The 27,342-nt window shown below is 41.2% G+C and overlaps 2 protein-coding genes across 7 annotated transcripts in view; one reads left to right on the top strand and one right to left on the bottom strand.

Annotated features, from left to right (window-relative positions):
• EPS15L1 (epidermal growth factor receptor pathway substrate 15 like 1) overlaps positions 1 to 17,791 on the top strand; it is a 45,823-nt gene extending 28,032 nt beyond the window's left edge. For 4 of the 6 annotated variants that reach the window (XM_041426158.1, XM_041426148.1, XM_041426140.1 and 1 more), the window contains 2 exons: positions 7,799 to 8,004; positions 12,510 to 17,791. In XM_041426158.1, coding sequence (XP_041282092.1) covers positions 7,799 to 8,004; positions 12,510 to 12,656 — 353 coding nt within the window. In that variant the 3' untranslated portion in view covers positions 12,657 to 17,791. Of the gene's footprint in view, positions 1 to 490; positions 576 to 7,798; positions 8,005 to 12,509 lie in introns of those variants that run through there. The other 2 variants (XM_041426167.1, XM_041426177.1) reach the window with 2 other exon arrangements.
• A 6,731-nt stretch (positions 17,792 to 24,522) lies between these two features.
• On the bottom strand, positions 24,523 to 26,961 carry KLF2 (Kruppel like factor 2). Its single transcript, XM_041426008.1, has 3 exons — positions 26,801 to 26,961; positions 25,804 to 26,695; positions 24,523 to 25,406 (listed from the first exon to the last, which is right to left on the bottom strand). The coding sequence occupies exons 1-3, from the start codon at positions 26,873 to 26,875 to the stop codon at positions 25,231 to 25,233; spliced, it is 1,143 nt and encodes a 380-aa protein (XP_041281942.1). The 5' UTR covers positions 26,876 to 26,961; the 3' UTR covers positions 24,523 to 25,230.
• Positions 26,962 to 27,342: the final 381 nt, after the last annotated feature.

Genomic DNA, 27,342 nt, shown 5'->3' with positions numbered 1-27,342 from the left:
CTGTGATATTAGTGGAAGAACCTTCACCACAGAGCAGTGTGAAACCTTCAACCTTTCCTAAATTTTTAATGCTTGTTTATAGTGGTTTTCATCTTTTTAACTATGGAAGAATAAAAGTCCTAAAAACACAGGAAGAAAATACACTTTCCAATTTGTGAATTGAAAGCAGCGTGCTGCTTTCTTGCAGTGATTATTTAATAAGCACAATTATTTTAAGAATTTTTGTTTTTAAAATAGTTTTTCACTTGTGTAAATGTTATATATTATGCTATTGGATATTAGTCAATAATAGAGGTAGTGAATATTATATTAATAGTGAACTTTTAAAATGCTAATGTGCTTAAAAATTTGACTTTTTCTTTGGGGCATCAATATGTAAATAGAAAAATACAATGTAACTTGGAATGTATAGAATCGTAGCTTCTCAGACTGATAGGTGTTGGGAGGGATATTAAATATCATCCAGTTCTAACCCCCTTGCCTTGGGCAGGAACACCTTCCACTAGACCAGGTTGTTCCAAGTCCTGTCCAGACTGGCCTTGAATAATTCCAGGGATGAGGAGTCCACAGCCACTGTGAGTAAATTTAAAGGAATAACATATTGAATTCATCCTATATAAGAAATAAATTAGTGGAGTTACTTAGCTGCTATTTGAAATAAAGGTGTTAAAATAAATTCCATTGGTAAATTACTATTCCACACTGCATATGGGGAGGTTGTCAAAAAGCTTCAGCTTTGTTTAGTGATCCATTTATTTTTTGTAGCTCTGGTCTATGATGGCAACTGAATATTGGCTTTTCAGAGGTTAGTGGTTAACACCTCTGTATTAACCTTTTTGAGTTAAGGGCTTCAGTTTTGTTCTCACAGTGTTTTTATAACTTGTTACACTTTTGAAATATTAAAATACTGAAAAAATACAGGGGACAGTAGCCTGCCTTGGGTTAGAAAGCATGACTGATCCCTCAGAGATGCCTGGTTCTGTGGAGCTCCAAACCTCAGTGCAAACCCAAAGGTTTACAGAGTGTTTGAGTGACTAGAAATTATTGCAAAATAATAGTAATGATGTTACTGATCATAAATTTAATCAGTCAAGGTGTAAGGGTTCAGTATTTCACCAAATCACTAATTACTGGACTGCTAGATGTATTTTGCCATCTTACCAAAAAAAGACAGAAAAGGCTGATTCAAGCAAAATTTGGCTGATAAACTCCTATTTTTTCATCTTGCCAGTTGGCTGATAAATGATATCTGAACATGCTGGTAGCTTAAAAAATGAAAAGGGGTCAGGGGTTTAAGATCTTAACAGGTCTTCAGGATCTTAATATTGTGTTTATTGAACCAATCTGCAAATATGCTGAATGTTGTAATCCATCACCTACAGAAACACTAATTCCCTAATTTGGGATGGCCATCCTTTGCCTGTCCTTTGAAGTGTGGTTGCAGAAGATTGTTGTCAGCCTCAGAGAAGCTAGAAGTGCAAGAAAAAATACCAGCAGAGCATCTTTTTGTTCTGTTCCTGTGGTGCAGGGAGCTTGCAAGGGAAATTGCAGATGGATTTGCCAACTCAAGTGCTCATGGTTATGGAGCTATCTAAAAGAGCTGTTGTGATGGCACTTTGACCTCAAAGCTTTAGTGATTAGATACTCAGATAATCATACATATGCAGACATGTTCCAGGTTTCCCTGGACCAGAATTGTCCAAGTGAAAGTTTTAGATTCACTCTTTGGGGCTGTCTTTTGTACCCCTGGGACCATTTCAGAAGCCTCTTGTTCCTTGTGTGTGTAAGCAGCTGCTGGCCCAGCCCAGGGCAGTGCAGGCAATGTTTGTGCAGCTTCTGCTGCTCCCTTCCTTTGTGTTAGATGCTTCCTCCTCCTTCATGCCAACGATAAATATAGTTCTTTTTTGTATGTGTCACTTCTCTAAATTTAAGGCATTTTATGGTTTGACTGTTTTTGCAATTTTAGACTTATTTCTCATCTTTAAGGCAGCCCAAGAGCACTGGCAGTGCACACTGACCTTGTGTTGACACTTTCACTGAGGTAAAGAAGGCTTAGATCTGCTACTTTTTGAGTTGGACATATTAATGGGTTTTAGTAGTTTGTTTGCCTAAGATGTGTCTTCAGTGTGGCAACTAGATAAAAATTCAGACTTTACAATTTGTTCAGTATCTTCCATATAAATGCAGGCCAAAGTCTGAGTGCTTTGTCTTGTGCAGTTACTGAGTTCAGTTCTTGAAAGAAAATGATGTCCTGTGAATACTTAGTGTTAAAACACATCATGGTTATGTGGACTTTTTTTTTTTTGCTTGAACCATATACAGTGTTCCCATGTAGAAATTTGCTCTATGTATTTAGTCAGATAAATTTTAAAAGAAAGAAGCCATGTTAGGTATAATGGATATAATTAGCAACAAAAGAAAGGATTGTGTTAATCAGAAAAAATAATGTAATATAATTCCCTTTATTTAATTTAGATTTAACTCCGAATTATGTGGATTTATTGAAGTTGTGGGTATCAGTCATTTGATCTAGAGCAGGGTATATAGAGTTCTGTTCTTTACTCATTGTGAGATGACAGGAGTGCTGGGATGTTTATTTGTGCATGATGCCACACACCTGTTTCCTTAGAACTTTTTCAACACCCAGAGTTATTCGCAAGTACGCTGGTGCCTGTTTACCTTTATTTTTTTCCCCTCATGTGTAGCTGAGAGTGAGAAAGAAAATCAGCCTCAAAGTTGTGATTGACAGGAAAAGTTTTTTTATTTTTCATGCCTTCTAGAAGACCTGACAGTTGCGTTAGAGCACAGGCATCCCTTGTTGTGTAGGATAAATGACTCATGGGTGGAGCACCTGGCTGGCCACAAGCTAAAAATTCCATTCACGCTTTGATTCTCTTGTTTATGGTAGCCTCTCAGAGTAAAGATATTTCAGTACTGATGGTTGAAAGAGGTTGTCCAGAAGCTGTTTCAGAGCAGATTATTAGGCTGAACATGTAACGATTTCTCACCTTTCAAGAAGTTTGTAGATTGTCAGAATGTTTCTCTTAAGCAGAAGTTATTGGTGAACTCAGGGTACAAACTCTGCAAATATTAAGCAAAAACAGTTCTGAGGGGATTTTGCAAGGGAAAACTTCTTCCTTCTGTTACAAAAAACATGTTGTGATTTTTTTGCAAAGAACATTATCAAATAGTTGAGTTTGAAATAGCCCCTGTTGAAGACAAAGACCTCCAAGTATTCTGTAGGAAATTTAGTTTATGTAACTGACATTCAGGCAAAGTTTGAAACCATTTTTTCTGTGAGTTCAGTTTATGAAGGTTTTACTCTGCATCACTGGAGGAGCTGGTTAGTCTTAACAGGATGGTGGAAAACATGCTGAGTAAGTTGGGAATGAGATGTAAATTTGGTAAACTGCCAAGAGAAAGATGTGCTGGGAGGCACCTGAGGCTTCTTCTGCCATGTGAAAAAAGAGGAGAGGTGGAAGTCCTGGGATTATATGCTCAGGTATGGACTTAACTCACCTTATTACTCCTTATCCTCTGCTACAAAACTCTGATTTCTTAAAGGCTGTTTTTCAGTTTAGAAAGTATCCTGGAAAAGAGCCCTTGTTTACTGAAAGTTTAAAGTTGTGTCATTTCCACTCTCTCCTGTTTGCCCATGAGCATGATCCATCTAGGCTTCAAAGGCAGGAAAAATGCTGCTTCTCATCATTTAGCAAGATCCTCTTCTAAGCAGAAAGTCAGGCCCAGCATTGAAACATAGAATATTGAGACAGTTCTAAATATTTTGCTTCATTGTCAATATCTTGTAATTCAACAAGACAAATTTTGTGTTTGCATTCTGTCAGTGAGGTTATATTTGCTTTGAAATATAGATCTCAGCCCTCCAAACTCAAGTTTGCTGTGGGGTATGAAATTAGATAAGCCCTTTGTATGGGTGGAGTTCACTCTAAGTAACAGCACTTGCTGTGGTAAACCATTTTGTTCATCATCTCTTTTTGCTGAAGTGAGTCCTCGGTGTGGTTTGGGTGCACCACTTGGGTAACTGCTGAAACTGCTGTGGTTTCAGAATAGGACCTGTTTTGCTTTTTTCTGAACTTTTTTTCCCCTGAAACTATTAGCAGAAAAATCAAATAAGGGTTACAACTGTTTGCTTGCCATACCTCAGAACAATGAGCAGTGTCATGTGCAAATACAACATCTTCCAGCAAATGGAAGATTAGTGCAATCCCAGTTATGACTGTATTTTGCAGTATTGCAATTTTACCAATGTCCATCAGTACAGCTGGTAACCTTTTACTGTGGTTTGGGTACTTTTGCTTTATGTTGTGGAAAGCCCATACCCACATTCTTGACATACTAAACATGGGACTACAAAAATCTTTGTGTAGTTAATATGGGAGACTTACACTTGCTGTAAGTCAGCAAAGATATCAGAAAGATAATGCTGGTGTTGTTCTTACTAATTTGTGACTAAGAAATTAGTAAATTTGAACATCTAACAGAACCAAACAAACTTCTGCCAGGCCTCAAAACCATGTTTGCAGAGTGTGACACTAAAAGGGCACTAAAAGAGAGATTTGGACTTGGAGTTGGATTTGGTGGTCCTCGTGGATCATCAGCCTTGTGGTTGATGTATTCAGAGTAGATGCTGCCCTTAAAATTGCTCTGCAGAAGATAAACCTTATTGCATAACGTTTCCCCTCTCACTTTTTTTTTTTTTCAAAATAGAAAAAGTACCACCCTGCTCTATTCTTTAATATCTAAAAATCTGAAGAAAATGGCACTCAGTGTGTAAAATGAAAGCTTAATATCATTAGCAGTAACTCTCATTATATGGTGACATTTCCTCTACAACAAAGTGATTCTTTGTGATCTTTTGTGAAGATGAAGCACGAGAAACCCTGATGCTCTGTGCAGGTTCAAAACCACCCAGGGCTTTGTGCAAAAACCTTAAACAGGCCACCCAGAAAAACCAGTCTTGCTGAACAAATACGTTGCAAACCCAGCATTTGTATTAACAGTCACCAATTCCACAAAGTGGTTTCGCTAGCAGAAGGTTTAACCTAAGAAAAAAGCAGCTTAAAATGGGTCAGTATCACCTCTGTCAATCCAGATTGGTTTTGGGCAATACGGGGTGAGGTTTGAGGGGGAATTTCCTTGCTGGTAACTGGCAATAGAGGAAAGGGGAATAACCTAGAGGGCTCTTGTTTTGCCTTGACCAGAAGTTGGAAATGCAGATACTTTAATTCTCTTGGTAATTCTCCAAGGACAGTTTGGATGGAGCTTGGAGCAACCCAGTCTAGTAGAAGGTGTCCCTGCCCCTGGCAGGGGGTTAAAGCTGGATGAGCTTTAAGGCACCTTCCACCCCAAACCATTCTGGAATTCTATGACTCTAATTTAAAACAAGTTAAAATAAGTTGCTCTTTTCTGTGGAGCATTACATACAAAATGCTGAGTTGCTCATCCCTTGCCAGGCTTGCATGTCCCCTGGCATGGGACGGCTGTGGCAGTGGTGAGATCTGGCGGCCACCAGGATGGGCAGGATGGAAGTGCAACACTCCATTCCAGAGAGCAAAAGGTGCCCTGTGGTAGGGCAGGTGGGGTGAGGGAGGGTCTGTGCTTGTGAGGAGAACAATTTCCTCTGTAGTCTGTCACTTCCTTCCATGAAGGACAAAGCACTGGCCTGATCTGCCTCTCTTTAGGAGTCACGCGGGCCATTGCTGCCATGGGGATCTGTATATCCATGTCAAATACATTGTCCAGTACTGAACCTTGGAAAATAGTGCTGGGGTGAGCTTTAAGACATCTCCCTTTATCTTCCAGCTTCAAGGCAGCTGAACCAGTGTTACTTCTAGAAACTTTCTCAAACCTCGTGGATGTGTTGATAGAATGTCTCCCAGAGCAATGGTCGTGGCACCAAGGCTGCCAGGGCTCAAGGAGCATTTGGACAACGCTCTCGGGACAGGGTGGGATTGTTGTGGTGGCTGTGCAGGGCCAGGGGTTGGGCTGGATGATCCCTGAGGGTCTCTTCCAACTCAGCATGTTCTCAGATTCTATGAAAGTTATAAGTTCCCTGGGCAGTCTGGAGTATCCTTAAGTTTTAAAAGTGTTGTGGATTTTCTGATGTGAATCTCTTTCGGTCCAGTCTAAATCCATTCACCTTTTTCCTGATGGAAGACTTGCAGGACTATGATCACGTTCCCCTCCAACACTGTTAGGACTAAACAAATCCAGTTCTATCTCCTACTGCACGTGCCTTGTTTTCCGTGTCTCTCTCTGTCTGCTTCTTCAGCTGGGGACTTGCTTGCTTCGCACTTTGCATGCAGCTCAATGCCTGCCAGTGGTGCCAGTATTGCACCCGAGTCTGACATTGACACTGCACTGTTGAGAGTCTGTGTGATTCCCTCAGCTCCGTGTAAACCTGATTCCCTCAGCTCCCTGTCTGCATGAGCCTCTGACTTTGGGGAATAGAGGCCAGCTGAGTACAAGTGAGGATGGCTTTTGGCCGGCCCTGGGGCAGGAGAGGCTGAGCTGGGATTTACTGGAAGTTGCTGAATAGGTCATTTATTCAGTGCAAGTTTGCTGATCTTTATTTCCCTTTGATAAAAATATTTCCACACATCTGAGCATATATTCTGAAGTTCATGAGCATGCACCAAAATACGTTCTGAAAAGCTCCCAGGCCGTAACTTATATGTGCCAAGAATCTCTGATATTTGGGGGTTGATTCCATTTCTTTGTGCTTTCCTAGTATGTATATCATAACGGGAATGAATGATAAGATTCCTATTAAATTATAGTTCAAATAATTGGATATTTCAAAGCCGCTCTATTGCTACAAATAAGGTATGAAATTCAGGTTATTATGCAGAAAGTTGTATGTATTGGTTTATTTTAAGAATGTTTCTAGATTTTCCTGTATCAAGTACATATTGCAATCGAGTGTTCACCCAAGGAATATTTTCCCTGGAAGCTGGACAAATACTTCTCAGGAGCGATCTTTTTTTTTTTTTTTTTTTTTCAGGTGGGGCAGGAGGGTAAGAAATATATTTGTCTGTTTAGTTACTTGACCTCACAAAATAGTCTTTTGATAAGGGGAATTAAAAATCAACCCTTGAGGCTTTAGTTGCAACAAATTAAGTATACACATAATATTTATGAGCATACACAATAATTCCTGTGATGCCTGTTGTTGGGGTGGAATATAAGAACAGTCACCTACAAAAGGTGGGCTGTGGAGCAAACACCCCAGAGAGAGGTGATTTCTTAATCAGCCTCCTTTTCTTTGTGTGTGTGGTGGTAGAAGGATGAACCAATTCCAGGAAAAAAGCAGAATGCAGGCATTCTGTAAAGTCACACATAAGTTACTCTTCAATCCTATTTAACATGACTTATCTTTAGGTATACAAGGTTTTTTATTTTGTCTTCTATATAATATCAAGCTTAAATTTAAAATATCTCTAATCCTGGAAAATCAAAGTCATACTTGTCAATTTTTTCTGACCAAATGTCTTTATAATGGGTTTCATAATTTAAAATTTTGATGGTATTAATATTTTGGTATGTATAAATAAATAAACTCACTTAAAATAAAACAACTGTTTTAGATGATTTGCACTGAGAAATAAATATCATTATATTGGGTTAAATTTTCACCCACCCCAGGAAGGATGGATGATGCTTAAGTGTATCAACACAGTTTCCTATTTCAGGGCTTTGCATTGTCCATGGTAAGTAACTTCTCTTTTTCTCCTTTTGTTTTTTTGTTTTTGTTTTTTTTTTTTCCTAAACTTTCCAGGTAAAAGTACTCCTGTAAGCCACCTTGGGTCTGCAGATTTTCCCAAGCCCCATGATCCATTCCAGCCATTTGGGGCTGACAGCAGTGACCTGTTTCAAAGTAAAAAGGGGTTTGGGGACCCATTTAGTGGAAAAGATCCATTTGCTCCCTCCTCTTCAAGTAAAACTTCTAAAGACTCTTCCTTGGGGTTTGCAGACTTCAGCTCTGTAAGTTAAGTTCCTTGTCTCTGAGCAAACCACTTTCTGCTCTGCTTGCAGCAATCTCTGTTGGGTTTTTGTCTTACTGCAAACCTACTGTTCCCTGGCTTCTGTCTCTCAGTACCTTCATGCTGTCCTCATTGTTTTTGTATTAATATTTCTGTAATAAAAAAGGTGTTATTTCAATAAAAAAGAAGTTTCCTACTAAATTTTCAAAGGTTTACGTGCATTTAAATTATTTTAGTACAGTGTGCCTTTACTCTCAAATTCTTTGTAGCAGAATCTGTGTATTGTTTTTGTTGCATGGAGGCTATTTTGTAAAGGGATTTTTGGGAGCCAGTGATGTAAAGACTCAAAAACAATTGATATTGAACATTTCTCTAGCAATTTCACCATATCCTGAGAAGCAAGTCCTTGAAGGGAAAGTTTCTAATAAGTACTTGTAACTGTTTGTGGAGAAAATTCTGACATTTGCTGTATATGATGGAATGTGATCATAGAGAGACACAGAAATTGACAGAGAAATTGAAAATTTAGCTGTTGAATTTTGTTCCTGTTACTGATGTTGTAGAAAAGACAGAGAAAACAAAATGGTTTTGTAGAACCAAATAGAAAGGTCCACACTGCACTCCAGAAGACAGTCCCAGAAGGTTTGAAAACAAAGCCAGGTCCCCATTCAATTAAAAATACTGGGGCTCCCAAAGCCTGGCTTTGGTTTTAGTGCTGGAATTGGGAACCATTGTAAATGCAATGGTGATGTGGTTCTTATTGCTTCCATAAGTGATAGAATCTGTTCCATCCACAGCCTCAGGCTTCTTCCTCCTTTCACATGTTTTTGTTTTCTCATGTTGCCACGCAGTAAAATTGAACTTACTCTGTTCCTTAACTCTGCTGGACACAGGTCAGTGTTCAGCAAAGGGAGATAGTGAAGCTGAATCTTTCAGGTTGTTTCTTTTTAATGTTTTGGGTTTTTTTTTCCCTAGTTATTATTTAATATGAAATGTGTATCACTTTCCTATTTGATATTGTTAGCTGAGGTCATCTGTGCAGACTTTAGTTGGCCTCAGGGCTTTAATTTATCACTTTTGAAACATCCAATTTCAAGATGTGTTGTATGTTTGACTACAGCTAGTTGGATTTGCACAGTTAAATTCTGATTGTGTACAAACTGGTGACATTCTTAATAAAAATAAGACACAAAACCTGCTTTATCTGAAGTTTCTTCAACAACATCTAATTTCTTCCTGCAATCAAAGACAAATGATGGAATGGAATGACTTACCCAGATGTCATCTTACTTTCCAGACTGTATTTCTTAAGTCAAAACGTGGTTTACTCTGAGTGATTGTATTAAATGATTGACCAAAATCTCTGATCCCAGTCCTAGTGGGTGCTCCAGGGTCAAATTTGCTGTGCCATCAGTTTCTCAGCTGAGATTAACTTTAGAAGATAAGGAACAAGTAGGAAAAATGAGATAATAAGCAGTAGCCACTTAATAATTCCTGTTAAATGGCATTTCATCAAATGAAATAAATTTTTAAATCTGTTTTCTGAATTAATTTCTCCTCCTGTAGGAAAAAAAGAAATGTTGACTGAATTTGGCTGAAAAGACAGATTTGATCCCTTTTCTCCTCAGTTGATGAGGTTTTTTTTTCCTTTTCTATGACACAATTATGCTGCTACACTTGAAAATTTCTAATCCTGCTGTACAATGTTTTAAATTACCTTGAAATTATTGAGAATATTGTGCTTCTCTTTGCCTCATGGTTGGGAAACTTTGTTCATAATTGAAATGAAAATCAGTTTTACTTACAGAAGGTTTTTGACATCTACTTTGAATCCATGGAATCTGAGAACACAATCAAGTACAAGTGAATAATCAAGCAACCTGATTTTTAATTGAAATCCTGGACTGTTGCAAGAAAGAGCATGAGAACCTTCATTATATTTTAGTAGGAAAATCTGGTGCTTTTTTGACACACTGGCAAATCCATGCACCCAGAGTTTATGTATATTTTCATTGCATCCTTAACTTTGTTGCTGTCATCCAATATGATTCATTGGAACAAAACAGTCTTTTGGTAGCTCAGATTTCAGGTATTTCTGGGTTCCAGCTGCAGTTTACAGAACAACAAGAAAAGCCTTTTTTTCTGCCAAGAAACAGAACACTTAGCACTAAGCTTTTTGCCTCAGTACAAGCTGGAAATTCAGTACACACAAATCAGTGGAGCTTTTTGTGATTTGATTAGTCTTGCTGCAGTCTGCTGGTTTCATCTATGCCTTGGGTCTGACTATACTTCTGAAAAAGAAAAGGAAATGAAGGATTTAATGCAATTACACAAGTGACACATTTATAGACTTGTTGAAACCTGGACATATGCCAAAAATTGTTATTGTATTAAATTACCTGTAAATTACCTTTTTCTGGACAACTTGTGCAAGAATCTGTGGCATTAATGAACTGTTCTGTATTTATTCCACTACTCAATGGTGAGAGTTATCTCCTGAAAATTGTACTTTGTGCCAACTACTTGTAATAAGGCACATCCAGATTTGTTTCCAATGAATCACTTGCCTATTTTTCCTTTTTTTTTTTTTCCACTCAGCGCTTTTAACTGCAAAAATATAACTCGTGTCCCGTAAACAAGTTATAATTGGGACTCTCATAAACTTTGGAAGCCTTATCCTAGAATAGAAGCCATAGAAGTAAAACTGGTTTCTCAACATTAAAAAAATACCCCAAATAGTTTGACCAAAGTGTCTTATATTTCTGAAAATAGTAACCAGTCATTTTCCATCCCAGCTGTTGGATCTGCCTAAATTCCTGGACTAAGCAGAGAATTCCTGCTTCCATTTGTATATGTCTTTACCTTGATTAAAACAGTCTATTTCAAATCATAATGACCTTTTCAATCTTAACCTATCAGCTGACATTATTTCAATGAGGAATAGAGTAGAATCTCTCCATTTTAACAGTAAAATCTCAAAAGGTGTTGTTACACTTCTATTGTATTTCAGTAACATCAAATGCAAAGATTCTCATCTAAATTTTTATAGCAATGAAAGCAGATACATTGCATGAAGAAAAGTAGGGGTTTTTGCATCAAATCATCTCTAAAGTCATACTGGGAGAAAAAAAATGAGGAATGATGGGCATCCAGCGGCATGATCAAATTATGAGTAAATGAGAATTGGGCTTGGGTTGAAAGAAATTCACATTTGCGGATTTATTTCAAAATACAGAAAATATAGAAATTACAGATACACTGCAGAGTGGAGGAGGAGGCTGGGCTGGGACCATCACAGTGTTTATGCATCTAGGCAGGGTTTAGCACTGAAGCTTGCATTTTAACACTCAGTTCAATACTTGGTCTAGGCAGGTGTAGCTGCAGCAGGCTGTGCTCAGTCACTGTGTCCTGGGCCACAAGGAATTTTTGCAGTATACATCCAGCTGAAATTTTTCTCCTCAAAAACCCCTCAAATAATATGTTTTCCTGCGCGCGCACACAAAAAAAAATCCCCCAAAAAACTCCAAAACAAAAACCAAAAAGCAGATTTTAGAAGTGGCCTTTAATGCAAACATTTGCATGCAGCTGTTCCCATCCTCCTTCTCAGCAAATGCTAAAATTAGCTGGGAACAGATTATATTTGAGTTTGAAATTGCTATGATTTCAATTTTAAAAATTCAGATTTTGTTCAAAAAGTTCAAACAAGCAAACTTTTGCATCCTTCAATGGTGAATACTAGAATATAATTTTGAACAAGTTTTGCTGCCCTGTACTTGTGTTTGGGGGAGCCCAAACAGGTTTAGGAGCTGAATGTTATAAAGTGTGATATTTTCTTAGTGTTCTCTGCTGAAGTAAATTGGATTCTCTCACATTATTTCTTGCTTCTGAAACTGTGTATTTTATGAACAGCAACAGAAGCACTTTGGGTAGCTTTTGATTTGGTGATAAAACTTCCCACATGTGAGCAGTGTCCAAAATCACTTCTCAGACCCCTCACCCTTAGCAGGAACTACCACAATAAAACTCTCTGTTGTGCAGTTGCACAAGAATAAATAACTATTAGCTTTACCTGGTATTTATTCTTAAAAACGGTTGTAGTTGCTGTGCTTCCAAACCATTGACTTCCTTTTTTTGTGCTTGTGGAGGGTTTTTTTGGGCAGTTTTCATACCCAGCTGAGCCACAGATGCAGGGCCTTACATCCCATGTGGGTTAATTTCCAGGTGGGAGGAGGAAGTAACTATGGAAATAAACTAAGTAAGGAAGTAAAGGAAGGAGGAATTAAGGAAATAAATCAAGGGACGAAATGAAAGAGGAAGAAATTAAGGAAATAAAGGATGAAGTGAGGAAACCAGTGAGTGAATTTCTGTGTCAGTCTAGAACTGCCCTAAGACACAACGCTGTACTTGAGCTGTATAGTTAATAAGTCTAATTCTTGTATTTTTTTGCAAAATTTCTTCCAGCTGGTTGGTAACTTTATTAATTCATTTTCCATTTTCATTTTTTAGTTTGGAAATGAGGAACAGCAGCTGGCCTGGGCGAAGAGAGAGAGTGAAAAAGCAGAGCAGGAAAGACTGGCTCGGTTGAGGAGACAAGAACAAGAAGACCTTGAGTTGGCCATTGCACTCAGTAAGGCTGACATGCCAAACTCTTAAAGAGGGTCTTGGCCTCCACCCTGATCAAGAGAAACCTTGGAACAAAGCTTTTATAAAAATACTAAATCCTTGGTTTATATTTGTGAAAATAATTTAAGTCACCATCAGATCTAAACAGGACTGGCTGGTTGTGTCTGACCAGGCTCTGTGTGGCTTCTCAAGTGCATAATCTGCAGGAAACACTGTATAAGCTGTATTATATGTTCTAGATAAAATTTATTGCTTGTAAGAAATTTAATGTGTAATCCTAAGGTACTGAAAGTTTCTTTATCTGAAACACAATTGTTGCATAGAGTAAACTGCAGCTTGTGAATCTGGTTTTTTTATAACCTGAATTCCACTGGGTCTTTGAGGCTGCAGTATGGATTTCAAAGAAAATGTCATAAAAAGAGAATATTTATAGAATTAGCTTTCACTTGTTGCATTTATTTAATAATTCATGGTAGGCTAATTAGTACTTCTTCTGCATCATCTATGTCAAAGCATAAATTCATTAGTATTTTTATCCAGAGGTTGTGGCTTTTACAAAAGAATCTGACAATTTATATATGATGGATACAGTGAACTCTATAAAACAGTACAAATTTGAAGACTCTATAAATTAGTAGTTCTAATTTAAACTTTTGTTTGCATTGAGTTTTAATAATTGTATATGACTAAAAGTGGGAATTAATTCAGTTATAGTAAATGGGATAAATAATTTAGCAGTTAAATTATGAAGTAAAAATTTGCTTTATTGTAAGCAAACAGGATTGCAAGGTGGTGATACACATTTGGGTGCTGCTTTAATGTGACATCAAGAAATGAAGTGGTGGAAAAGTTGCCATGTTTGAGGAGTGCTCAGCCCTACCACTCATTGTACCCTCATTTACTCCAACTCCCAGCACAGAGAATAGGTTGTGTTAGCCAGGTGACCCTCTGGGACAGTCTCTACCTCTGCTTCTTGAAGTCCACCTCTTTGGGGTTACAGATCAAGCAGCTTTAGCTGAAATGAAGCCAAGTTGAATCAGATTTTAGTTGCCAAATACACATTCACACATCAGTTCTGGCACTGTCTGGGTTGGCTCTAAAATCCAGTTTGCAGGACCCAGACCAGGTAGGGACAGGTTTTATATGCACTGAATGCTTCCACCTGGAAAAGACAACACAGAATGTGTTTGACATGTCACAGAAAAAATAAGTCTGTGAATTTAATTTGCTTACTAGAAATGCCTTTTCTGATTACAGGAATTCTAAACCTTCAGTTGTGTTTGCCTTGGAATTTTCTGTCTCATACAGTAGGGATCTAGCACAGCATTTTTAAACGTCCTCAGTCCTCTTTCCTGCTCTTCGTTCTCTGGGAATACAAAAGCTTTACATTCTGTGTTTTTACTGATGTGGCCCTCGTCTTACAATATGTTCTCTTTCTTTGAAATGTGATATTCCTTCATCATCTTCAATGCATTTCTGTTTTTTATGTCCTTGCTTCCTTACTTTTATTTTCATAGTACAATGACAGTGCCTGCTCAGTGAATGAAAACAATCTTTCCCTGTTCTGTTGGGATTGCCTTATCCTGGATGCTTTTCTTACACAGAGGAGTCAGGCTGGATCTTTTTTAGCATCTTGGTAGCTTTCAGCTCTGAAATGCAGCCAGGACGTGGCATTTGTAGTCTCAGGCTTTTGTGGGGAGGTAGGTGGATGGTGGGTGTGCATAGATGCAGCTGTTCATGTTTAGGATGTTATTTTTAGGAGTCACAACTCCCCTTTTGCCCTGTGTCTCCTCTGCTAATAGTACTACAAATAATGTAAACCTTTTATTCTCCTCAGAAGGAGGGAAGATTTATTTCTAATACCATACTTTCCTTTAATGAGCCCTTTGGGATGCAATAGAAGCTATTTCTAATTTTGAAGAACCTGATTTGAAATCCCTTCCCATTGCAATAATTTTTTTCTTTAATATATGTTTGATTATATGATCAAACATACTAAACCACAATAAATTCTCTCTTCTGTTGGTGTATAGAACTTGAAATCTCTGAGAGCTAACTTGTGTCTGTCTTTAAGTAACATGATAAAACTTTTGCTGTGAAAGAGCAATTTTGAAAGGCAGGTGGCTGCAGGATTCTCAGTGCAGTTATACAAACAGTACCCATGTGTAAGATCCTCCTGTTCACTTGGACCTGAGTCCTTGTGGTGTCTCTTCTGCTACAATAAAATTTAGAAAGTAATACCAGTTCTGGATGCGATGATGTCACTCCAGTGGGACAGGTGGATGACTAAAGAGCTTGATGCATTTTGGAAGTTCTGTACCATAACAAGACTTTCTGCTGGTTTGTCAGGGCCCTAAAACACTGACTTTTTAATGCTTCTAGACCAATGAGGTGTTCAAGATGTCCAGCAAGGAGGCAGAAATGTGAATTAATCCAGCATTCTGTATAGTGTTAGGGCTCATTTTTTTATTTCCTTATTGACTCTTCCTCATATTTGCTTGGACAGTAACTGCAGATCAACCAATGAACAGGTACAGAACACAATATATTGTCTATGCACAGTATTAGATTTAGGAACCTTACATTTACTGAAACACTCTTGATTCAAAATGTTGTCACTGCAGTAGAAGAAAACCTAGCTGTGATTTCTCACTTTGTATTTAACACAATTTTCCGTATAAAAAGGAAGATTCCCCACATTCTTTCCCTGTGCTGTAACTCAGTGTTTGTACAATACCTGCACTTGCTCTTTGAGGCAAAACTTTATTGTAAGACATTGCTCTTCTTCCTCCAGACCAGTGAAATTTAAAGCACAAAGAGACCTGTTGCTATTTGGGCAGAGAAAATACATACAATGTAAGATATGGAAAATGTGAATACCCCCAGCCCCAGTGCATATACAGTGTACAGTGAGATCCATATTATTTGTGTCTATGTGTATATATACATATATATATAGAGAGAGTATTGTATAATGTAATCATAGTGTGTGTGTATATACATGTCCACATGCTATGTCCAGTATATAGTTCCTTGTGCTGTACATAAAATATGTATATACAATGAATATGTAGAATATGCATATATATTCTATATATTAAAGCTGGTGTGTATGTATGAATTCTGTAACTACAGATGGATACAGAACTGAATCTTTACAGAAATTCAGATTAGCTCGTGGCTCTGAGAGTTTCAAAGTCCTGGTTAAAGAAAAGAGGAGAAATTATTTCTAATCAATTTGTATCAAGATTTCTTTCATTGACATGAAAAACTGTGTTCATTAGCTGTGCCAGGTGTAAGAGAACCCTGGCAGAAAGTAGTAATTATCTGCACTGGATGTAATTTCACATTCTTTGTAGTTTTTAAAGTATCTGTTTGGAATGTAGGCTCAGCTGCTGATCTTGCATGTCATCTTTCTTCTCTGGGCTGAGGCAGTGACTTTTCTTCTATGCTTGCTTGTAGTTTCCCTCTTCCCTCTTTCCTTTCTTTTCCTTTTTAAAAATTATTTGTGGGGATCTGTTCCCATACACACACTCCAACAGTCACAGGCAAAGGTGGAAAACATGTTCTTCTTGCTTCATTCCAGTTAGATTGGTCATCTGGATTCCAGTTCTGTGTTTCCTGCATTTCCACCTAAGCTTTTACTTCAGGAGGAACAAATATCCATTGCATATTTGGCTTAGAGGAAAGAGTGGGGGTGATTCTTCTTTCTACTGAGATAAATTATTAGCCTCTGTGGTACCTTGAGTGATCGGTCAGAGTTTAGCAAGGTTTTATGGTGGCACACATGTTTTATATGGAATGTGTGCTACTGGAATGACTCGTGGAAAGCCCTGGATTGCACAGAGCACTGAGGCACAGCAGTTAAACAGGACAGACAGACAATTATTCACATTGAACCTGCACATGCAGACAGTGCACATAGGGCACAGATATTGAATTACCACGTTGCCCCTCACAGAACTGTGTGTTCACATTTGCCTTCAGTGGTTTCCCTCAGTTACCTTCAAATTGTCTTGCTGTAAAACCTCCCAGTCACCCTGCAATAAAACCAGATGCTCATAAAAGTCATACCTCCACAATAATGCTGTAGGAATTATTTTTATATGGGCAACTTTTTCTTCATGGAGCCTCTGCCCTGTAAGGGTCATCAGTCCTTCCTGCATCTTGTTCCATGCACTGTGCTCTCAAAGTGTAGGAAGTTCCAAGCTGTGTCTTTATAAGTCTTTTTATTTTTAATTCCCATCTGTGAAGTCTGTTGGCACTATTGTAGAAATCATTTTGTCATCTTATGCTCAAGGATAACACACTTTTCTTGAATTCTTATAATCCTTTTGGGGTTACTATTTCTTCTTTAGTGTTTCTCCATTGAGAAGAATATTTGTTCTGTAGAACCGTGGCCCAAGGAGTTTTGGTCCAAGTAGAATTGTTGCTTTCCCTTGTGTAAGAGTTTGATTTCTCCTTTCTTCTGTATTTTTTTCCTCCCTCTCAGGAATTTAATTTCTGCTTAATCCTCATTTAGAGCTGGAACTCTGTTGAAGTGAATTGATCTCTACTGATAATGATCTAATTCAATTACCTTCCTGTACTAGTGGAACAGCCAAGTTATATATTTGGTTATATATTGCATCTATGTAGACTTCACAACAACCATCTTTTCTTAGAAAGGACTTCTGCTTGGAGTATGATGGAATCATAGAAGATTTATTTTTAGAGTAAATATGTTAACTATAATTCATTGACACACCTGTTTGATCAGTTGATATACTGCTCTTTTTACTTGAAAGTTTTATAAATAAAGGCTAATTTGTTATAAAATGGAATTTTCATTTTTCCAACTTCTGCCTCTCCCTTTAAGTTTCAAAGGAAAACTCCTAATGACTATGGTTCCTTCTGCTGTTGTAAGTACAGAGTGCTCTTCTGGTGTCCCTTTATTAATATATCATTCTTCAGTCTGACCTGAAAAGGTGGAAACACAAAGTGGAAACTGCAATGTTGACCTAAATCTGACTAATATCTCCAAATATGTACATTATTGTGGTTATATTTATCTTTCAAATGTTATAACAAATTGTAAGGTATTTTAATTTTAACCCATCTCATGTGTTTATTGTTTAATATAATAAGAGAAATGTTATTGTTTAATATAATAAATGAAAGTTACTTTTTGGAGCTCTGAGATTTCAGCACACTTTCTTTACTTTTTTCTTTTTTTTTTTTTTTTTTTTTTTTGCCCACAGATTCACGTTTTTCTGTTAAATTTGTGAATCTTGCTTTGAAGAACAGCTCTATTCTCTGCACTGAAATATTTTTCCTGTTGGCTGGTGCCCTCTGCACCATTTTCCCTCCTTGTCCTTCCCTTTCTTCCTTGTCCCAGCCAGATTTGGGCTGAGCAGACCAGTCCCAAACCCAACACCACACCCTTCCCACGCAGTCTGTGTGCAGAGTGCTGGATGTCCTGGCAATCTGCACTGGGAGTGGCTGGGGAGATCACTGGAGACAACCTTTGCCTGGCTGGAAAAACACACCTCACTGTTGTGCTGTTCCATTTACTCACTTGGACTCATTCTTCTCCCAGCTCTTCACTGGCTGCTCCTGCTCACCTGGCCAAAGTGAGCAGCAGGTTGCCAAGGCAGGTTTCCCTCCAATATTTTCAGTACATTCACATTTTGGAGGATTTGAGTGCATTGTGTCATAGATCCCTACCCAATTCTCATTGTGTCATGCTTCTCATCTCTCATAAAACCATGACCCAGCCCCTCCATGTGTTGCTCCCACTTGAGTTTCTGGGGTCTGACATACACAACATTTTCATCCCTATGCTTTGCCAAATTCTTTCCTAATCCACCTTGTCTGGGCTTAATCTGAAAGGACACCCCTGTACCCAGCATGGCCTAAGAGCCCCTTCACTGGGAAGAGAAGAAAAGCATCACCATTCTATTCAGGATGTGGAAATTTCACCCTAAAGGCTGTCCAAGGTCTGAGCCCAACTGTTAAACCTCAAACACAATTGTAGCATTTATTGACTGAACCTAAGTCTGTCCCAGGCCCAGCTCTCCTCTTGGAATCCTGAGCTCCCACGCTGGAAGTGCTTGTCAGGTTTATCTCTAGAACTGCTGAATCTCCCATCTGCTGTACCTGAGTCAGTGTAGTTACTCTGAGTTCCTTTTCCCTCCTGTCTGGTTTTGTGGGGTTTTTTTAATGTTATGACCACAATTAAAACTTTTTATTGGTGCTGATGCAGCATCTCATAAAATTGCTGTAGCCTTCCTAATTTATGAAATCTCACAGGACTCTGCCAGCAGCATACACAATATATTTCTGCTGTTTAACTTCCCCTCAAGGTATTTGATCACAATTTTCAGAATGAAAAAGCCCTTTGCTCTCTGCCTATCCCTTGCTTCCACAGAAAGGACATTCAGGCATTCTTTATCCCTTATTTTACAATATAATATAAAATAATTAAGCTAACAAAACTCATGCTGTCATTGCACACAGACTGTAAATATGTGGTTGTTAGAATCTGAGGATATTTTTGTGTTTAAGCCTCAGGCTCAGTAGTTATTCACCTAATGAAAATGATCCGAAAATGATCCAAAAATGATATTCCAGATATTTCTTAGTGACATAATGAGTCAGAACTCCAGGTATGCTCTGAGCTATATGAAGAAACTAAAGTAAAAGTGATTTGAAGCAGTATTCTAGTTATAAACCTGCAGCAGGTAAATTCACCTGCAGTTTCTGTGTTGCTGAATTTATGCTCACAACAACAGGAAGAAAACTTCTGATTTGCTCAAAGGACTTACAATGAGAGCTGGTAAATGAGGTAACTAATGCTAACAGTGGTTACAGAATAAATGAAAACTTGGTTGTTTCTGCTCTCCTTGTGCTTAGAAAGGAGGTTTTGGTAAAGTTAACCCCTTCAGTGCAGTCCTTATGGTTCCTCTTTAGTCTGCAGTAAATACTGTAAGATGAAATAATTGAGGCTGAAATATCAAACCTCAAAAGAGTAGACAAAATATATCTTCTACCTAACAAGTTCAGGATGAATCTATGCATCCTTTTTGTAATGCAAGTGGAAGGTGCTGGTTGGTGGCAGGGGCTGCTCCCAATCTCAGCTGAAATGACAGGGAATGGATTGTTTGGGATCAAATGATACAGAGCTTTGTGGTGTCTCTGGGAATCAAAACACTGCACAAGTTACCTTCCATGTGAACTGAGCATGGCCGTGTGCTTTAGGTTAGACTGGTTTAGACTGGTGTTTGGCATGTAAACCAATTACTCTGCCAGATCAGTGGGAAGTACTGCCAGAGCCTGGGGCATGGCAGAGGAGCTGCTGCAGTGCCGGAGTTCAAAGCTCTGACTGCTTCACTCACAGCACTGAGGACATGTCTTGCACAGGCAGGACCTGGGACAGACACAGCTGAGAGCAGCTGCTTCGAGGACACCCAGGAATTTTAGTTTGTCGATGCCACCAAGTAGGTTTCGGATGCTAGCACTGGGGATGGCTTTCTCCCTGCTAAATTACATGGGGTTTGGGTTGAGTAATTTGCTAGTTACCATAGTGATGGCTACATTACTTTGTTGTAGTTGTTTTTTCTAAATATAGCAAAAGAAATTGCTAGAGCTTGGGATTCTGGCTTCAAAAATTCAATTTAAGCAAAGCCTAACAGCTACTCTGTGTTAGAGGTGCACAAAATAACTTAAGAAACCACACAGCTTCTACCACAGAAAACCACAGAACCACACGATCCTATAATTTGAAGAGTGGACAAACTTATTTTGGCATTCTTGTGGATGGAAGACCAAAGTTTAGAGCCAGTCAATGTTTTCAGGCAGTTTGTAAATGGCTGTGAGTAACCAAGGGCTCGCACAGGTTGAAATGCCCCATCCTGCCTTAGGTGAGCCATGCCCAGCACTAAAGCTTCAGCTCTTCCAGATGTGATTAGCTACAATACCGAATCAAAAATAAACTTCCAGAAAAGCCAGGGGGTTTCTAGTCCAGCCTTCCACTTCAGGGTTAAAAATGTAGAGATTTGAAAGTGTCCTGCCTGCTGGCTTGCTGGGTGCTGGTTGTGCACAGAGTGCTGGTGTGGTGCTGGGCTGTTTCACAGGCACTGCTGCGCTGCCACAATGCTGCAGCCTGACGTTGGCTGTGCACAGAGTGCTGGGCTGTTCCACAGGGTGCTGGGGTGCTGCTGGATGAGCACAGGGTGCTGAGGTGCTGCTGGATGAGCACAGGGTGCTGGGGTGCTGCTGGATGAGCACAGGGTGCTGGGCTGATGCTGCTGGGTGTGCACAGGGTGCTGGGGTGCTGCTGGATGAGCACAGGGTGCTGGGGTGCTGCTGCTGGGTGTGCACAGGGTGCTGGGGTAGTGCTGGGATGGTGCTGGGTGAGCACAGGGCACAGTGTCACCTTCAGGACCCAAAAGGGGACCGAGCCACACGGCCCTGCAGCAGCTGGACCTGGTCCTGCTCTGGGCTGTTTCAGAATTACAGTGTGTTCTGACAGTGAGGTCCCATCTCAGAAGAGTCTGACTCTTCTCAAGTCAGTGGGTGAGGAAAAAGCATTTTTAGCAGAGTGAAACAATGCTCTGAAACTCTACGTGGAATGATCCGACTTTGAGCAGTGACTGCTCTGGATGGTACCCGAGTTTGGCAATATTTACCTAAGTTTTGACTAAGATCATTGTGCAGGATTTGCATGTTTCTGCACTTAACCTGCTCTAACTCACCTCACAATCTATCTTACAACAATAGGGAGCCCATGGCTGTGGTGTCTTACATGAAAATCTTGTTTTCAATGGACTCTACATTTCCTCCCTTTAGGTTTAACTAAAACTTCTGTAGTTTTTTTCCTTTCCCTGGTATGTTAAAATCAAATCCAGGATAGCTGCAGGTTGTGGTCACTGGATGCTCCCTGGGAGGCAGATGGTTAATTAGAACAAAATTACTTAAGAGATGACAACCTGATGGTCAGTTATTAGAAGATGTAGAACATTAGTGGCTTCCTGCTGACTAGGGGAAGCTGGGTAGATCACTGGAATTACAGCGTATCTTTGGATGTACTCATTTAAAACAATTAAAGAAAGGGAAAAAAAAAAAGTTGACAATTACTCATAATAGAATGTGAGAAGAATGAGATCAGCATCTCTTTTTTTTTTCTGCTACAAGATGATCTCAAGATTCAAGAACGTGCAGTTTCCTGTAAAGACCACACAGCTATTATCACAGATGCCCTCCCTTAAACAATGACAAGAAAGTTTCTTGTGAACTTTTATTAGTGCTTTGTCCCCCCATCCCTTCCCACATTCAGAGGACTGGCTTTATATATTTTTATATGAGGTCTTGTATATTTATGTATGAGGATTCCTCTGCTCTATTTTCAGTTGAGTCACTAATCTGAAAACTCAGAGAGCACCACCTGCTCCTCTTTCCACATCTCCACTGCTCATCAGGGTCTGAGCACTGTTTGGTAACACAAATATCTGCTTGATAGCAGATATCAAGTGTCTTACCTGAAGACTTTAGCAAGCAGGAGCAGAGGCAGCAGAGGCGATAACCCCCACAGCCAGACTCTCACCTGGAGCAGAGGCAGATTTGGATGCTCCCACACTGAGGCACTGGAGGAGGAGGAGCACCCCGTGTGGTGGGTGCTGCAGAGTAGCCACATGAGGGTTTTTTGAGGGTTGGTGACTGTGGTGACCTTTATTTCTGCACAAAGGCCCTGAGCAGCGCACAATGCCTTCGTGCCATTCACAGGCTGCAGCTGTTCTGGAATCCCAGAATCCCAGAATGGTTTGGGTTGGAAGGGAGCTTAAAATCCATCCTGTTCCAGCCCTGCCACAGGCAGGGACACCTTCCACTAGATCAGGTTGCTCCAAGCCCTGTCCAAGCTGGCTTTGAACATTTCCAGGGATGAAGCAGTGACAATTTCTCTGGGAATTCTATTCCAGTCCCTCACCACCCTCACAGGGAAGAATTTTTTCTCCATGTCCCATCTAACCCTGCTCTCTGGCCGTGTGAAGATATTCCCTGTGTCCTGGCACTTGAGCCCTTGTCTAAAGTCTCTCTCCAGCTCTCTTGGAGCCCCTTTAGGCACTGGAAAGGGCTCTGAGCTCTCCTTGGAGCCTTCCCTTCTCCAGGCTGAGGATTTGGAAGGGAAGAAAACCGGTTAGACCAGCCAGAGGTCAGGAGAGGGCTGGGGACAAGCAGACCCAGGTAAGTGTGCTGTGATGTTGTGATGCTTCCAAGATCTCCTCCATCACTGCAAAAGCTCTGGCTGGGCCCTTCCCAAGGCAGATACGGGGCTGAGGTGTCACACCTCTTTGTCTTTTAAATTGCATCACAAAAAAGGGAATTGTTTAAGCTTGCACTGTGTCACTGAAACCTGGGTTATAACAAAAACTGGGAATGCTGAAAACTGGGAATGACTATTAACCATTTCCAGTTCTTCAGAAAGAGCAAGGGAAAGCCAGGTGAGTATGAAGAGATGAGGGTAAGAATTTTAAAAGTTGTCTTCTTAAAGTTATAAACACCAAAGGGCATGCTGAAATATGAAAATATTCAGCTGTGGGGAAAGAGAAGGAAATACCTAGAACTGTTGCAACAATGAATGTGCCAAGTTTAGAACATCTTTAAGTCATCCTCACTTTCTGGAATCAGATTGTGCAATTTTTTTTTTCTAGCAAATAAATGAGTTTTGTTTTTGATGAAGAAATGCTAAAGCTCCCTTATATTTCACTCTGAAAGAACTACAAAAGTGAAATGTGGAACTCATTCTTCCATGCCAATGATTAGAAGCCCAAAATACATCTGTTCCACATGGTCAGCTTCAGCCTTTGCTTTCACAGAAGAACAGCTATATTTGTAGTTACTATAAATGCATTCCTGTTGATTTCATTCTTGTGTGTTCTAACACGTAAAGTCAGAAAAAAGGTCACAGTCTTGATTAAAACCAAGTTCCAGGTACCCCTATGTTAAGGAAAAAATGCATCAATATTAAGCTGAATCTGCATATTTGATTAGCAGTGGTACACAAGTATAAAAACTCACCACAACACAGGAGCTGTAAAGACAGAGGATGTCCAGCAGACTGTCAGAACAACTACTTGGATTTACTGTCTGGCTTTCTGAGCTCATTTACAGCTGTGAAGAATTTTTGGGGGGCTCAATTTGACTTTTGTAGCTGTCTTTACTGTTATAGCTGTTGCAGTATCCAGTTTACTTGCAATTAGTTTTCAGAATCTCAATTTCTGACTGATTTTCCCCCCAAATGCTTAATAACTGTCTTAACTCCTGAAATCTAGGTGGCACTACAAATTATTAGGTGAATTTAAGTTGTGGGGAATGAGTTATGAAGCTATTTTAACCTGAGTTGTGAATTCATGCTTGAATTCCACTACTGTTCTATTGGAATTCTGCACTAAAAGTTCTTGAGAAGAAGGATAATTTATGTACAAGAATGCCTTAAAATAAGCCCCCATAATTACAAAAATGCAGTGTTTAAATTTATAGTAAAAACCCACACACTGCTGGCAAAACTATAACTGCATCTGGAAAACATTAAGAATGCTATTAAAATAGTCTAGCATAAACTAGAAATGAGACTGAAATTACAGTGTTGCTTACTTAACCATTTTTAGGAAGTATATTTTGAATATGGTCTACTTTCCTGTTTTATTTTTTGATAAAGCACTGTACTATGTCTTATTTACCACTGAGAATACCTTACTTATTCTGGTATCTATTTCAGACAAATCCATGGCTCAGATTTTTTTAAGTGTCTTGTTACAGTTGTTGATAATTTGAAACACAGTCAGGTGGTTGCTGGTCCATCTATCAGGGAAAAAGTAACAGGGATATCTCAAAGGAGAATAAAAATCACAGCAATTAAAAACTTATTTTATTAAAAAGATGAAATGTTTTCAAACATTGAAAAATTATGTTTTTATAAAAACAGAAATAGGCAAAATACCCATTTGTCTTCTATTTACATATACAATATTTCTCATTGTATAAAACTATTTACAATATATAAAAAAATTACAGTAAATAGGTTATTTTCTTACAAGACATCAAGCCCTGTACTTCTAGTGTAGATCATGGCAAACAAGAATACTATTGCACCTGTGAACCGAACAGTCTAACAAGAGGAGTGTTCTCTTAGCCATGCCTTCAACTGAGATCTAAACTAACATCGTTAGCTACCGTAACATTCATTTTATCTCTTCTAGGGTCAACTTCAGGCAGTTTCCATACAAACATTGTCTTATAAAGCTTAGGAATGGGCAGTTAGAATTGGGGGGGAAAAAACCATATTTACAGCTTCTTCTATACAATCTGTATGGAGTCTCACGGAGTTTACCCTTCACAGAAGCTGCATAAATTAACCCCTGTTCTGCTGACCGGGACGGGCGGGTCCCTGCCTCGGGCACGGCAGATTCCCCGCGGGGTGCCGGGCTGAGCCCCCTCTCTCGGAGCCCCCCGTCCGTCCTGGAGCGTCGGGCGGTGCCTCCCTGTGTAGTACCAGCTACAGATTTTTAACCCTTCTGCACCTGAGCAGTTAAGCAAGGTCCACTGGCGGCAGGGCAGGCTCCCGGGGCTACATGTGCCGCTTCATGTGCAGAGCCAGGTGGTCGGACCTGGAGAAGGCCCTGTCGCACAGGTGGCACTGGAAGGGCCGGTGCCCCGTGTGCTTGCGGTAGTGCCGGGTCAGCTCGTCCGAGCGCGCGAACTTCCAGCCGCAGCCTTCCCAGTTGCAGTGGTAGGGCTTTTCACCTGTTTGGGGAAACCGGACAGCGTGACTCAGCATGGCATCACACACCAGGCAACCTGCCCAGCTCTGCTCCAGCGTATCCCTTTATTCGCTACCAAGCCCTTCCACAGCAAGACCCAAGTGCTTTTAAGCTAAATTACTAGAAATTCCTTTACCATAAAGCTCTTTCTCCAAAGATTTTCACCTATACCTGCAGTGAAAATCTTTGGAGAAAGGGCTTCAGAAGCCCCTAGAAAAGCTTTGACTACACAGGTAAACACCTAGATGTTACAGACCTGACCACCAGCTGTGAATTTAACAGACTACAGGGTAAAAGCCCCGGCTGCAAACTGTTTTCCACGGGGCTATCCCAACCGGCACCCAGCACGTCTCCGCATGAAGGCCACCAGCAATAATTACCTGTGTGCGTCCTGAGGTGAGCCTTCAGGTGTGAGCTCTTGGTGTAGGTCTTCCCACACCCGGCGTAGCTGCACGTGTGAGTGGCCGTCCTCTTCCTCGGCCAGGACCGGCGTCCTCGCTTTGGTTTGGAGTCCAGCAGCTCCAGAGGGGAGGAAGGAGGGGTGAGCATGCCCCTAGGAGCTGAGGGCTGTAAGGGCAGGCTGTCCTCGAAAAGGCCAAACTGGGAGGTGTTCTGGTACTGGAGGTGGGTCTGCGGGTGGTGGAAGCCGGAGGCCGGGTGGTAACTCTGCTGGTAGGACACGGACGAGGGGCACATCATCTGCGAGTGGCAGTCATTCACCATGAGATCGTCGGGGCTCAGCGGGGGCGTCTCTGCCCCGGGGATCTGCGGGGAACTGGCCACCCGGGGCTGCTCGTAGGCCATCATGCAGGTCGCGTTCCCCTCCTGCTTGATCTTTGGGCAAGCCTGGGGCACCAGACCCAGGACCGGTCCATAATTGTCCATGTCGGGCTCGGGCTTAATGTTCTCAACGAACTGCGGACCCCCGAAGGTGGGTGTCACAAAGAAGCGGCCGTGGACGCTGCCAGGAGGGCAGTAGTTGGAGTCCATCTCGGAACGCATCATCTCCGGCACGATGCCGGCGTTGTAGGGCGGGGGGCTGCCTTGCTCCAGGGCATTGTAGCATCCCGGGGACGGGTTCGTCGGGTAAAAGCCACCGCTTTCGCCCTGGGCAGGGGCATAGTCCCCGCCGGCAGCGCCCTGGCCGTAGCCATCGCTGCCCATGGAAAGGATAAAATCCAGCACGTTGTTGAGATCCTCATCCTCTTTGCGTGGGGAGAGGCCGCCCCAGGTGCCGGCGGGGGTCTTGGCCTCCTGCTCACACTTCCACCTCTGGGGAGAGAGAAAAGGGACAGGGTTAGAGCTGCCGTTCGCCCTGGGGGACGCGGGGCGCAGCGGGGCGCGGAGCCGGCGGTGCGGGGCGCGGGGGACACTCACTTCGTGCAGGGCTTTCTCGCGGCAGGGGCTGGCGAAGGTGGCGAAGGAGGGCAGGGCGGTGTCGCTCAGCGCCATGGTGCGGGACGAGCGCGGCCGGCCGCCCTCCGCACCTTATAACGCGGGCGCGGGCGGCCTCAGGCCAATTGCAGGAGCGGAGGAAACGCGTCCCGGACGGGGCGGGCAGGAGGCAGCGGCTCGGGCGCAGCCTAAATTTAGCCCCGGTATAAAAGGACGCGGCGGCGGCGGCGGTCCCAGCCCGAGCGGGGCGGAGCGGAGCGGGGACGGGCCCCGGCCCCTTCGCCGCCTCCCCTCAAGCCGGGCGAGCGGGCGGCCCGGGAGCCGCGACCCCCGGCTGGGGCTGGGCCGGTGCCGGGACACTGAGGGGTCTGTGCCACAAGTGAGCTGGGGAATGCCAAGGGATCTCCGTCCCTGCTGCAGGGACTCTGAGGGACCCTGTGCTGTGCTAAGAGACACCGTGAGGGACTTGGGTGGGATGAGGGGCCACAGGGGACCCTCCCCTGGAAACACCTACAGGATCTTTC

The sequence above is a fragment of the Onychostruthus taczanowskii genome, unplaced genomic scaffold, assembly GCF_017590055.1.
Source record: "Onychostruthus taczanowskii isolate IOZ18803 unplaced genomic scaffold, ASM1759005v1 scaffold112, whole genome shotgun sequence".
Taxonomy (NCBI): Eukaryota; Metazoa; Chordata; class Aves; order Passeriformes; family Passeridae; genus Onychostruthus; species Onychostruthus taczanowskii.
This window is presented reverse-complemented; position numbering and strand designations above follow the sequence as displayed.